Genomic DNA, 15,970 nt, shown 5'->3' on the forward strand with positions numbered 1-15,970 from the left:
AACTACAAAACTCGCGTTGAAGAGGCTCGACTTAAAAGTGATTATCAGCGCATAACAATTAATGTTAAGAAAAAAATATATTAAGTACCAATCCAGAATAAATGTTTTTACTTTATTGACTACAGTGTCTGAAAAATAGACCAAACAGTAACAACTCAAATATTATTAAAAGAACCATGAATGAAATTTCAAGGTCAGATGAAACCTGTCAAATGAACACTTACACATTTTCACTCATGCAGAAAATGTTGCATATCTTTTGATTATAGTATCTGATAAATATACCAAACAACCAAAGCTTAGCATTGATAACTATACCATGGAATGAGGTTAAAGTCAGGCGCGACATGTCTGACAGACCAGTATATCATGCACAGATCCCATATTTCTTCTATATAGTTATCTTGTTACTCATAGTATTAGTATCATAGTGTGTTACATAAAAACAAACTTTTTTTTCAAGCTGTACCTCAATATGAAAATGAGTTCAAAAACAATGGTCATATCAGCAAACGGAAATTTCTATACAAGGTAATAAACATTCAGAGCTTTTTGTTATGTTTTGATTAATTGTTAATCAAGCTAAAACATTTATTTTCGCATTTTCTCCAACAAATATCTCAGTAATACGCATGTGGGTACAAGCTTTTCAAGATTGTAACGTCTATAAACTTTTTCGAGATATTTGGCTCTTCTGATTAAACATTTCTTTATATGCAATATCGAAACTGTATTTAGATTTTCAATTATTAACATCGCACGGGCAGTTTCCGATGCAATGTTAACATGTAATCAGATAAAATCTACCTACCTTATTTGTTCGTTAATCTTGAACTAATGTGAACTTTTTATCTAATTGAATAACTTTGCTTTCAAAAGTTACTCTGACAAGTATATTCTATATTTGCTATCAGTTGATACATACAATAACTAGACGGATTTCAAGCAAATTTTCACTTGCTTTATTTTCATGAAAATATTTAATATTTTATGATATCTTTTAGTTACACTTGAAGTGACGCATAGAGTGGTAAACGTATTTCATTACCCTTTAATTGACGTGGACATAATTAAACAATAGAATCACAACGCATACAAAACTGTTTAAGAGACACAATGACATAGTGAGTAATTGTTAGTCAATTGAAAAGTTAAAAGTACGAAATTCAATGTTATGGTTCCAGTTCCGAACACTTAATTTCATAGTGTATACCTTCCCATTGATTATTTTACAATCGATACATAATCTGATCATTGTAAAAAAAAAGTTAATGAAAGAAAAAAAGACCAGACTCTTCATTAATTTAACGAGCTATGTGTTATGTATAGTCTGTCCCATTGAATCAAAGCTTTCTCATTTGTATAACTTGTGAAAATGATTTACAAAATATTGTACCTATCAATATCATAATGTTCATTCAGACATCAAAAAATAAGCAAACAGTATAATTCCTATTTTGGAATTTTAAAATCTAACCTTAAGAATTTAAGTTATTTTTAGTTACTTATCAAAATGAGATCTTGTCTTTGCAGTTTTAAGGGCTTTAATAGCTTGCTACACATTACATATTTGTGTGTTGTCCAATGCCGAATAGTTGATCATTCACATATTCGTATTTGTATATGTCAGATCATTTTTGCATGACAGACATGAATATTTAGTGTTGATAACTGCATTATACTGAAAGTAATTGGAATTAAATGTATCTATATTTTGTTGCGGATTTCAACTTTTAATTTTTTTACAACATCACGTATTTTTTTATTAAATACAGTATCAAAATTGCCTTCAACAGAAGCTTTAATTTCACATGTTTGATATTCCTCAAATGACACAAGATAACCAATAATGAGCATACAATGTATGAATGCTTAAAAAATGACCACAGAACGGAAGTTGGGAGAAGAAAAAAGGGAAAAGACAATACGCTGTGTCAACCCATCATATCTAATGCATATGATAAATTTAAATATAATTTAAATCCATGACGCCATTTGTTTTTAAAATATTACATTTTATCTATCGTATTTTGAATTAAACACGAAATACAAATATAATCAGACAACCACTCATGTATAAGGTCCTGACTTCGAAGAGGACTTATTTTTAACTTTGGTGGACTAATTGCTTACAGTATTGGAGATATACAAAATTGACACAGCTAGTCGCTAGTCATGAAAGAAAGAAAGTCAAGGTCAGTTGAAAAGTGCCGGACGGACACCCAACAAACATTCCATACAGAAATAATGTTATTTAATTGAAGCAAACAGTATAATTCCTATTTGGAATTTTAAAATCTAACCTTAAGAATTTAAGTTATTTTTAGTTACTTATCAAAATGAGATCTTGTCTTTGCAGTTTTAAGGGCTTTAATAGCTTGCTACACATTACATATTTGTGTGTTGTCCAATGCCGAATAGTTGATCATTCACATATTCGTATTTGTATATGTCAGATCATTTTTGCATGACAGACATAAACATTTAGTGTTGATAACTGCATTATACTGAAAGTAATTGAAATTAAATGTATCTATATTTTGTTGCGGATTTCAACTTTTAATTTTTTTACAACATCACGTATTTTTTATTAAATACAGTATCAAAATTGCCTTCAACAGAAGCTTTAATTTCACATGTTTGATATTCCTCAAATGACACAAGATAACCAATAATGAGCATATAATGTATGAATGCTGAAAAAATGAATACAGAACGGAAGTCGGGGAGAAGAAAAAAGGGAAAAGACAATACACTGTGTCAACCCATCATATCTAATGCATATGATAAATTTAAATATAATATAAATCCATTACGCCATTTGTTTTGAAAATATTTCATTTTATCTACCGTATTTTGAATTAAACACGAAATACAAACAGTCGGAAACCAGGTTGAAATAGATCAAAAGAATCGAAGCTCTTTAGAGAAGGCGATAAATGTTTACTGCATTGTTCACTAGAGTGACAATTTTTTTTAAAGTTAATAGAAACAAACAAAATTGCAATTTTCTTCTCATCTACGAGGTGTTTTATTTCAAACAGTATTTGCATATTCATAGTATATACCTTTCAAATTAAAGTAAGAATATTTCATACATCGTCTCGCTTCAGATTCTATCATTATATATTAATGCTACAGGTTGACTTTATAACACACAAAAAATAACAGTACTAAAATATGAAATATATGGGTCAAGTGAAATACCTATCTAATGAGTCACAAAAACAAAGAAGGTGTGTTCGAATAGCTATTTTTTTTTACTCAAAGTACTTGACGACAGTCTTACAAGTTGGATGATGAAAATGCATATCTTCGAAAAATTCTATTTTTTGTGTGTGATAACTAGGGTTTATAGTCTTCATACACTCAAAAAATCTAGTTTGCCCTTCCACGAAATATTTAATTAGAACTTTTTTTAATGTTTATGAATTTTCGAAAATTCCACCTGACAACCGATCAGACAATAGTTTTAATTTGAATCAATGCAGACAAGATCATTAACTGATGCTCATAAGCTGGTTGATACATTCGTCTTTTAAAATATAATTGACATAAAAGGATCGTAATGGTGCAATGTGGATAAACATATCGGTTTCCTAAAGCAAAATTGGTAGCGCGTCATCCCTACAATGGCTTCCATTTCTACGACTGTGAAAATGAACTGGCGTAATGGAGAGATAGTTTTGACGAAGTAGAATCCTGACTGCAAATATAATCAGACAACCACTCATTTATAAGGTCCTGACTTCGAACACACAGAACATAATGTAGTTGTGGAACTTATATTTTTGAGAGCGCTAAAACCTCCCCTAACCGGGGACAGATGTTAACCAGCACAAAGTAAACTTGTTAAAATCGTATTGAAATAGCTTGACTTATTTTAGATGTAAATCATTAATAAGCAAATACCATATACATGCACATAACTTGAACATTAAAACTGGAAGGTTTTTAAATATAAACAGAAACGATAGAATATGTAATGTGTGCAAATGCGATCCTGTCGAAGATGAATATCATTTTATTTTGGAGTGTATTGTATACAAAGATATTCGTATGAAGTATATCAAACCGTATTATTGGAGAAATCCATCAGTATTTAAACTCAAACAATTGTTATCTGTTCGTAATGTAACAGAACTTAATAAGTTTGGGAAGTATTTATGTATTGCCGAAAAAAATCGTAACCGTTGAATGTATATATCATATTTTTATAGATTGTTAAATTATGCTTATTTATATCATACTCCTACATTTGTTTTTAATTGTATAAATTGCATTTTAATTAATTCCCTTATTGTATTATTGTTGCTTACTATAATTAATGTCATATTTATTGCACTTGATACCTATAAGCTGTATTGCTTTTGTAATAAAGAATATATATCATTGATCTTCAGATTGACAGGACGCACAAAAACAAGAAACAAGGCTTTAATATAAGAGGACTTATTTTTAACTTTGATGGCCTTATTGCTTACAGTATTGGAGATATACAAAATTGACACAGCTAGTCGCTAGTCATGAAAGAAAGAAATTCAAGGTCAGTTGAAAAGTGCCGGACGGACACCCAACAAACATTCCATACAGAAATAATGTTATTTAATTGTTCATTATCGTAGCTGAGAAATATACCAAACCACAAAAGCTTAACATTGATAACTAAGCAATGGAAAAAAGACAAGGTCGTGTGAATCCTGTATGACGGACATGTAGAACATGCAAGTATCGGATATTCCTAAAACAGTTATCTTACATGTATAACGGAAAAAAAACCTTTTTGTTTTTTTTCAAGCAGTCGCTGAACATAGAAATGAGGTCAAGGACACAGGACATATAACAGACGGACAATTCGTACAATAGTTAATTGCATACAAGGTAATAAGCATTCAACATGTCCAAGGGGTCTTTGTGTACAAGATAGACTAAGAGAGACGAAAAATACTAGAGGCTCATTAGAACTCATAAGTCGAAAATAAACTGACAACATCATGGTTTAATAAGAAAGAAAAAAAGACCAGAAAAACAATAGTACACAAAACACAACATAGAAACTAAAGACATCTGAAGACAGTCATGGCGTTCCATAGAGCAACATACAAGCACCATTTGTTCAAAGTAAGTTAAAATTATGATCTAAATTCTTCATTTAATAATTTGTGCTGTTGAGTTGCCGACTCATTGATGTCTACCCTGTCTCTTTTTTTTATTCATAATTGCGTTTGTTTTACGATATTTCAATTGAAAGATCATAAAATAGTATCAATTCAATCAGTAAAAAAGTTTGACTGGTGTTTAAATGATTTTTGTATTTGCTGTTTATGCTTTTAAAAATGTCCATAAAACATTTAAAAAAATTATCGTATTCTCCTTACCTTATTTGTCACTTGGTCGTGTTATTATGTGAGCTGAGTATTTAATCGAAAAATATTCTATTCATTAGTTCATTCTAAAAAGTCTCAAGTATATTCACTACAACTTAAACAAACACGACTACAAGACAAGTTTTAAGCTTATTTTAAGTATTGTTTTGATGAAAGTATTTTATGTTTAAATCTATAATATTTGTCTGTTAGTTATACTTTTGTATACACAATTGTTTCCTTTGACTTGAAACGTATTCAATGAATACCACTTGACCTAGCGTTAACAGAATTAGAACAATCGAATCACAACGCATTTTAAAAACAATTGTTCAGTGACACACAGTTAAAAATAGTAGGTCAATAGAAATGTATCTATTAATTTAGATTGTAAAACTAGTACAATGAAAATACGAAACACGGAAAATTACACAATGATTTATAATATAATATATAGTTTTAGTCACATCAATCCGCCTCAATGATTACAGTTCTTGTATGCTATTTAGTCTTGCTTGTACCAAGTTTTAAAAAAATTCACATTGACTCAATAATATGAAAACAAAATCAGGTTAAGTTGTTCAAATGGATTTCTAGCACCAACAGTTTTATTACGTATACAACGGATGAACTTGCGTTTAGGCGCAAATTTGTTTTATTTGTTTAATGCCCAGATTAGTCACTGCGTATTGCTTTACTTGAACAAAAGGATCAGATGTAATAATTATGTTCACAAAACAGTGATGGATCTTTCTTTGTTTTCAGTATTCTACTATATATTCATCACGGGCTTCACATTTCGGATATATATTATGCACATTAAATCACATGCCCCCTTGACAAAACTACACTTTAAATTAGTGTAAACTTATTAGTATTTAGAACCTGAGAACATCTGAATCAAGGATATTTAGAGTTTTACATGTTGTTGAATACATTATTTTGACCTTCCGATGTCATGGTTATTATTAATGTAGTTGACTCAATAACATCTCTTTTAATATATCAAGCTGCTTAAAATAATAACATCAGTGTCAAGATGAATTACCGAATTTCTCATCTGCACTCAATTATTTGGAAGATAATGCACTGAATACCAAAATAAATGTTCTATAGAATAAATACTGCTTTATAAATTTGTATAAGAAACCTTCAATTCGAAAAATGTGATGTTCCAAAAGTGAAGAAGAATATATCCTCATACACGACAAGAAAGCTGAGCCAAATTTGCAATGACATTGTCAATACCGATTATATGCACACTATCCTCATTTGGACGTATAACGTACCGGGTATCTTCAGTGATGTTCTAGAAAAATATAATAAAACCTGATGCAAAAGTTAAAGAGAGAAACATTAATAACAAGGACAGAAATTATTCAAACTTTGATGGTTTACAAAGAAACAGTCCGAAGGAGCCTATAATTTAGTGGTTGTTGTTTGTGACTGTATATCATGTTTGTGTTTGTTAAGCATGTTAATTGTTGTGTTAATATTGTTACGCTGTGTAAATGAAAGAGACGTTCTGTGTGCATTTTATACTATATAACATAAGCATTGATAATATTCTAAAGGTGTATTTTGATCTGTCATTTTTTTCTTATCAAGAGACATCTGAATGTTGTGTTTCTGCAAATCAGAGAATTTCAAAATACTAGAATTCCAAAGAAAATAAATGGTCAAATCCCGCAACTGCCTTAAAATTATTCTCATTTTGTCAACCTTACCAAATATTAGAGCTTTGAAATTCTGTAAATACATCTTAGAGACGATTCATTCACAAGGTGTCATCAGGGTTCACAAACTGTCAAAGTTCCATGACTCGTCAAAATCCGAATGACAGTGTCTGATATAGTCAACGATACAGGTTTGGCAACAATGCGTTTGAAGTGATAAACGTCTTCAAAACACTTTCAGAGGAGTCACATTCGCCCGGTGTCATTATGGTGTAATATTTCAAAATTGGTGACCTATGAGTTGACATATATATTCGTCATTTGGTCTCTGATGAAAAGTTCTATCATTGGCAATCGCTTCACTTTTTTTTATCTTTAAAAGTTTTACCATTTTATACTAGTTATATTCAGGACAAAAAATCTGGCCGTTAGTTTTCTCGTCTGAATTGTTTTACATTTGTCATTTCGGGGACAATTATAGCTGAATATGTGGTATGTGTTTTTGCTAATCGTTGAAGGGCGTACAGTGATCTATAGTTGTTAACGTCTATGTTATAAGGGGTCTCTGGTGGTTAGTTTTAATATACAATATAAGAAATTATCATTTCCTTCGAACGGTCTCTTTCGAACAGACTTTTGGAAGGACAAGCCTATTACTACACCCCCTTACCCAACAATCGAGGACGATGAGAGACAATAAATGAATCTGTTTAACAATGATAAAATCACATATATTTGACTGATATATAATTTATTAAAACTATTTTATACATTCTATGTACTTTTATGTACATTTTTTTCACTTAAATTTCAAATTACAAAATATATTTCATTACACCACATCGGAAACCATTTATCCAAATACTTGTAGATTAATTTTATGATAACTTTACAAGGAATCATAAACTATCATTATGCTTAGAGTGTGCGTTGGTTACATGTCACAGTTAACTAATCTATATATATTTTGTTCTTCACACAAGTTTCGTTTCAAATGATTAACTCTAGATTAGAAAATATCCTAAATGTAAAATTCAAAATGATAAATTCTTTGAAAAAAAAAAAAAAAAAAATGATTTTTTTCTAAAATAGTAGGATTGTTGGTTGACTGGCGAAATGTATACAGTAACGTTCTGAAAATTGAAAGCATAAAAAATGAACTCGCAGACGTAAAACGGTCATAACAAAAGTAATAAAAGTGTGATATGTAAAACTAACTTCCAACAAGGGACATCTTTAGAACAGTAAAAACTTATTACCGTAAAGAGGCATTACTCGATAATGTAACAGCTGATACTTAAAACATTAGTCTGACAGGGACATTGTCAAAAGTAGTTTACGCTGACATGTTGAAACTGTTGCTATGAATCTAATATATAAAATGGTTAAAGATGCAATTATGAAAATTCTTCTCCCTGTATGGTTTATGACTAAAAAAGAAATCAAATTATCTATGCTACTTATAAACAACTCTAAAATAACGTAACTCCAAACGTGTAATGCTGCATCTTTAAAACAAATGACATACAAGCCTTTCGAGTCTAGTAAGATACAATACTTATTTGTAGAATGATAATAATGTATCAAAACAAGTAAACTTTAGGGGTCTCTGTCATTTTGTTCCTGTATCTCAAGACATAAGAAATCAATTTTTATTTCATATCCATAAAATTAGTTCTTACAAATTTCATCTAACTCTGTAAAATCTTAACAACAAATGATACAAAAAAAATACATGATTTACAAAATGTGTAAACACCGATGAAATAAAATAAAAGTAGGTATACCAAATGAGAGTATTTAAGACAAAAATAGTAACTAGTAGTCTACAACATTTAAAAATATACAGTTTTTAATTCATATTTAAAAATCAACAATAAAGCATTACATATTAGATATTTACAAATATTTAAGAAAGACGAATATATAAAACCTGAATATACAGGTTTTCTTACTTATGAAGTAAACAGTTTGCAATGCACAGCCAGGCAGCGTCCCTTTTGCTTTCTTTATGCATCATTCGTAAGCAAACATTGAATCCCTGATACTAGTATGCCAAAGAAAGAAAATTATGTACAATTCTTTCTACCAGTGATTAAAACAATGCCCTTAAGGTTGAATACTGACATATTATTGTCTGAAAATTGCTTTGTGCTTGTTAGAGAATTTAGACAAGTTTTTTGTAATTTTGTTTAAAACTTTTTATATTTCTTATAACTCTGATGTTTTTTCAGGGTAATTGTATAACACTGTAAAGTTGCACCATAAGGAACATCTTAGAAGAAGAAACTAAACAACATGTTTTAGTTGCTGCTTAGAACTGAGCAATACTACATTTCTAATTGTAATAAAATTTAGTGTAAATAATGAATCAGTACTTTCTTAAAGACATCATATCTGCATTATAAAGTATAAATTTAATTTACAGGATTAATATGTAATACATATACGTAGAAGCACAATAATGATTAAAAAGCATAAACACCAATTAAAAAAAAAAGACATTATGGAACAAATGTTGTCATCTCTATTCAATTTCTTCATATCTATATGAAAAGTTGTTGTAAACTGTAGTGCCCAATTTCTTGTGACTTTATTATTTTTTAAGCATAGATGTCTTCGCTTTCTTTTTAAAGCTGAGCATACCATACTCAATAACTAATTTTAATTTGGTTCAGTTGTCTCAGTGAGATGGTAAACAGTAATTCAACAGCACAAAAAAACCAGAACCAGATATTTAGGGGTTATTATCACAAGCACTTGTTTCTATCCATAGGAAGGACGACTAACCATATATATAGAAGAAGGTGGCTAACGATATTTTTTAGGTCACGTCAGTCTCCACTTCAGACGCTTTTTGTACCCTTTAAATTAATGCAAAAAATCCCTACCTTAAAATATTCGTTTCAGTGAATATTTCTTTTAATATTAAACTGATTTTATATCCCCCAACATTGTTCCTGTTCACGGTAATTTCGTTAGCCACCTTCTTCTATTTATATGGATAGTCGACCTTACTATGAATAGAAACAAGTGCCTGTGGTTAGTATACAATTATGAATATATTTTAACATATGTTTTATAAAAAGAAAAATAAATTAAAAAAATATGAACCAACCGGCATAGTAATTATACGGTTATTCATACTTATATAATATACATCTCTATAACTACTGGTGTGTCATACAATCAATGCACTTAGACGAATGCTGTCTCTAATTTTCGAAAACAATGAAGTAGTTAAAAACTACTAGCTTATGATTTAAAAACAATTATTACTTAGTGTAGTACTGTTTTTGTTCAGTGGTATCCACATGTGATTCGAAAAGGTTGCTTCTATTCCGGGTCATAATCATGTGTAACCGGAGAGCATGCTCGTACATACAAAACTGTCTTTGTCTCCAGCGTGAATCGAACCCGGTACCTCTGTGTCAAAAGACAGTGCATGTACTATAAGGGAAATAATCCCGCCACACATGTAATGTGAAGCTATCATGTGTATTGTTAAATATTGGAGACAAAGTGACGGACGATATAAACAGAAGTAGATATCAAACTTTTAGAATAATACGGAAACAAAAGTTTGTCAACATCTGCTGAATGTTGTTTACATGTCAGAAAACAAATTAACGCTATATAGTAAAACCCGAATAGTTACTTAAACAACTTTATGTTGGGGTCAAGTTGAGCAAAATGACGGTTATCAGTAATGAGCTTAGTGAGTTTACTAAAATGTTTGGACGGTTGACATTTTAAAATTTTGATATTAGAGGTAGCAATCTTTAAAAGACAAATTAAAGTCATGAAAATACTATGTTTAATATGTTTACGATGGTTTAAACATGTCTCAATGATAAGTGTATGAACCACGGATCCAAGAACGATGTTAAGAAGAATGCGCATTCTCCTTCCTGGTGTGTTCTGTTAAAATCGTTACTATAGAATCATGTCCATTATCTGTTGCAATATCTAAAGGAGACTTCTCATCAAGTCTGCATAAATCTGTATCTGCTCCTTTATCTAACAATAACCGAACAAGATTCTCATGTCCTACTTCACATGCATAAAATAATGGTGTGATCCTATCTTTTTTTGTTATGTTAATGTTAGCATTGTGGTTCAGAAGACAACGGACTACATCTACTCTACCCATATAACAGGCAATGTGTAATGGGGAGGAACCTCCGATCACATCAAAGGCATCTATTGACTTCTTTCTGACATATTCTGATACTTTTGGTGATTTATTCTCAACAAGCCTTTTATAAATGTATAGTTTATATCTGTCTAATGTTTCAGTTAGATGGTTAGATATTGTATGTATCATAGATTGTTTACTATGACTACATATATTACAGTCAGCTTTTTTCTCTAACAATAACTTAACTATATCAGTATGTCCATTATGACTTGCCTCAAACAGAGCATTACAACCAATGAAATCACATAGATCAACATTATGATCCTTCTCTAACAATAATCTTACTGCATCAGTATGTCCATTCTGACTTGCCTGTATAAGAGGACTACCTCCATTATTTATACATAGATTAACACTAGCATTCTTCTCTAACAATAACTTAACAACATCAGTATGTCCATTCTGACTTGCCTGTATAAGAGGACTACATCCATCCGTATCACACAAATCAACACTAGCATTCTTCTCTATCAATAACTTTACTACATCAGTATGTCCATTCTGACTTGCCTGTTTCAGAGGACTACATCCATCCGTATCACACAAATCAACACTAGCATTCTTCTCTATCAATAATCTTACTACATCAGTATGTCCATTATGACTTGCCAGTAAAAGAGGACTATATCCATCCATACTACATAGATCAACACTAGCATTCTTCTCTAACAATAACTTAAATTCGTCAGTATGGCCATTCTCACTTGCCTTTATAAGAGGACTACCTCCATAAAGATCACAAAGATCAACATTAGCATTCTTCTCTAACAATAACTTTACTACACCAGATTGTCCATTCTGACTTGCCTGTATAAGAGGACTACAACCATCCTCGGCACACAGATCAACACTAGCATTCTTCTCTATCAATAATCTTACTGCATCAGTATGTCCATTATGAATTGCCAGTAAAAGAGGACTATATCCATCCATACTACATAGATCAACATTAGCATTCTTCTCTAACAATAACTTTACTACATCAGTATGTCCATTCTGACTTGCCTGTTTCAGAGGACTACATCCATCCTTATCACACAGATCAACACTAGCATTCTTCTCTATCAATAATCTTACTACATCAGTATGTCCATTATGACTTGCCAGTAAAAGAGGACTATATCCATCCATACTACATAGATCAACACTAGCATTCTTCTCTAACAATAACTTAACTACATCAGTATGACCATTCTCACTTGCCTTTATAAGAGGACTACCTCCATAACGATCACATAGATCAACATTAGCATTCTTCTCTAACAATAATTTTACTGCACTAGTATGACCAATCTGACTTGACTGTATAAGAGGACTACCTCCATTAAGATCACATAGATCAACATTAGCATTCTTCTCTAACAATAACTTTACTACTCCAGTATGACCACTCTGACTTGCCAGTAAAAGAGGACTATATCCTTCCATTCTACATAGATCAACATTAGGATCCTTCTTTAACAATAACTTTACTACATCAGTATGTCCATTCTGACTTGCCTGTATAAGAGGACTACATCCATCCTTGTCACACAGATCAACACTAGCATTCTTCTCTAACAATAACTTTACTACATTAGTATGTCCATTCTGACTTGCCTGTTTCAGAGGACTACATCCATCCTTGTCACACAGATCAACACTAGCATTCTTCTCTAACAATAACTTTACTACATTATTATAACCAATCTGACTTGCCATTAAAAGAGAACTATATCCTATCATTCTACAAAGATCAACATTAGCATTCTTCTCTAACAATAACTTTACTACATCAGTATGTCCATTCTGACTTGCCTGTATCAGAGGACTACATCCATCCTTGTCACAAAGATCAACACTAGCATTCTTCTCTAACAATAACTTTACTACTCCAGTATGACCACTCTGACTTGCCAGTAAAAGAGGACTATATCCTTCCATTCTACATAGATCAACATTAGGATCGTTCTTTAATAATAATTTTACTACATCAGTATGTCCATTCTGACTTGCCTGTATCAGAGGACTACATCCATCCTTGTCACAAAGATCAACATTAGCATTCTTCTCTAACAATAACTTTACTACATCAGTATGTCCATTCTGACTTGCCTGTATCAGAGGACTACATCCATCCTTGTCACAAAGATCAACACTAGCATTCTTCTCTAACAATAATTTTACTACTCCAGTATAACCATTCTGACTTGCCAGTAAAAGAGGACTATATCCACCCATTCTACATAGATTAACATTAGGATCCTTCTCTAACAATAACTTTACTACTCCAGTATGTCCATTGTGACTTGCCATTAAAAGAGAACTATATCCATCCATTCTACATAGATCAACATTAGCATTCTTCTCTAACAATAACTTTACTACTCCAGTATGACCATTCTGACTTGCCTGCATAAGAGAACTATATCCGTCCATTCTACAAAAATCAACATTAGCATTCTTTTCTAACAATAACTTTACTACATCAGTATGACCAATCTGACTTGCCATTAAAAGAGAACTATATCCATCCATTCTACATAGATCAACATTAGCATTCTTTTCTAACAATAACTTTACTACATCAGTATGTCCATTCTGACTTGCCTTTATAAGAGGACTACAACCATCCTTGTCAAAAAGATCAACACTCGCATTCTTCTCTAACAATAACTTTACTACTCCAGTATGACCATTCTGACTTGCCAGTAAAAGAGGACTATATCCATCCATTCTACATAGATTAACATTAGGATCCTTCTCTAACAATAACTTTACTACTCCAGTATGTCCATTCTGACTTGCCTGTATAAGAGGACTACCTCCATTTATTTTACATAGATAAACACTAGCATCCTTCTCTAACAATAACTTTACTACATCCGTATGACCTTTATCACTTGCCATCAATAGTCCAGTAACATTATCATCTCTACTCTGATCCACATCTACAACATTATATAATATCCAATGTACCATATCAATATAACCATAATAGCAAGCCAATACCAGTGGAGTATTACCTGATCCACAGTCCCCTTTTGGTAACACTGTATCCTTGGTATTGCATAATGTTTCTTGTGCGTTCATTTTGCTTACGTACTGTAATAACTGTAGTCGAATTATTGCATTTTTGATGATATTATTGTTGAATACCGCTGTCACTTTCCCAGTTGACCAATCAATTATCAACCTTTTTAAATATGATTCTAAATAACCTTGTGGTATTTCAATAATAAAGTCTATATCACTGTTCTTCTCATCGGATGATTTCTTCCAGATAAAACGTTCATGTATTAAATCACTATCTCCAAAGTCTGTCAAACAGTGAAACATTTTTTGAGCAAAGTAATGCACAAGAAAGTCGAACAATTTATCATGTACTGTTCTATAAATACCATTCTGTTTGCGTATAAATGTACCATTTAGAGTGTCAAGTGCATTCTTAAGTTTTGATTTTGATGTACTTCTGCTGATTTCACAAGCATCACATACGTTTTCTATAATATGCTGTTGTTCATCTGTACGTTTGTCCTGGAACCATTTCTCTGTCAGATGATTATTAAAGATAACACATAAAGCAAGACCACATATTTTATAGTTCCCTTCATCCCCATACTCACTCAACTGGTCTAGCTCTTTTTTATAGACAACGAATGGATTTCTAAAAAAATCTTTGATATCGGATTGTTCTTTTTCACGATATAAAGAGCATAAAAGAGGAAAGTAATCAATATTTATAGATATACCATTAATATCTTTTGCACTTGTACCAATATAGGTTTTTGCTATATTTGTTTTCTCTTCAGATGATAGACATAATTTATCTGATATCAAGTTACACTCACAAGATTTAAAAGGGGATAATATTTTAAACTTATCATCCTGATAAACTTGTAATCTACAAGATACAATGACTTTACAACAACTGTCTCCAATGATTGTGTTTATCACAGGTATCATTTGTTTCCAACTCTCAACTTGTTGTTGGCTGGCAACGAAATTTCCACAGATATCATCTACAACAAAGACTGTCGGTTTACCAGGCTGGTAATAATCTCTTATGTCTGTTGGTACATATATTGGTATTATGTTGTAATCACTCCTATGAAGAACAAGTGCGGTATGTCTGCTGATAAAAGATTTCCCAACTCCTGGTGGACCAGTTAGAGTCACACAACTTTCTTTCTGTAAACATTGGATGACGTAATTACTTGCTTTAGTATACACAAACATCTCATCTTTCTTTTTCCAGTCTTCTATTTGTTTTTGTATGATATCTATAACATATATTTAATAAATGACTAATAAAAAATATCATCATCATCATCATCATCATCATCATCATCATCATCATCATCATCATCATCATCATCATCATCATCATCATCATCATCATCATCATCATCATCATCATCATCATCATCATCATCATCATCATCATCATCATCATCATCATCATCATCATCATCATCATCATCATCATCATCATCATCATCATCATCATCATCATCATCATCATCCTCCTCATCATCATCATCATCATCATCTAAAAAATGACCAGACGGTACTGGCATAATACAAATTGTCGTCGCGTTGTTGAAACGGTTTGAGAACGAGTATATCTCTGGGTCAAAAACTTGGTTCTAAGCATCGGTTGCGGATGATATTTATCTGAATAATTTACAAGGAGCACTTGAAAAGTTCAGGTCACCAGGAGCTGTTATTTTTTCTCAGTGAAATTA

At 31.5% G+C, this 15,970-nt stretch overlaps 1 protein-coding gene across 1 annotated transcript; it reads left to right on the forward strand.

Annotated features, from left to right (window-relative positions):
- The first annotated feature begins 10,751 nt into the window (after nt 1-10,751).
- LOC143084281 (uncharacterized) lies at nt 10,752-12,295 on the forward strand. The gene is made up of 3 exons (XM_076260690.1): nt 10,752-10,760; nt 11,702-11,755; nt 12,197-12,295. The coding sequence occupies exons 1-3, from the start codon at nt 10,752-10,754 to the stop codon at nt 12,293-12,295; spliced, it is 162 nt and encodes a 53-aa protein (XP_076116805.1).
- The last annotated feature ends 3,675 nt before the right edge of the window (nt 12,296-15,970 follow it).

This window comes from Mytilus galloprovincialis, chromosome 7, assembly GCF_965363235.1.
Source record: "Mytilus galloprovincialis chromosome 7, xbMytGall1.hap1.1, whole genome shotgun sequence".
Classification (NCBI taxonomy): domain Eukaryota; kingdom Metazoa; phylum Mollusca; class Bivalvia; order Mytilida; family Mytilidae; genus Mytilus; species Mytilus galloprovincialis.

What these genes read in the sequence shown, in the direction of transcription:
- LOC143084281 (XM_076260690.1), top strand. An exon ending in ATGTCCATTCTGACTTGCCT is followed by an intron (nt 11,756 to 12,196) that starts GTTTCAGAGGAC and finishes GATCAACATTAG; the next exon opens with CATTCTTCTCTAACAATAAC.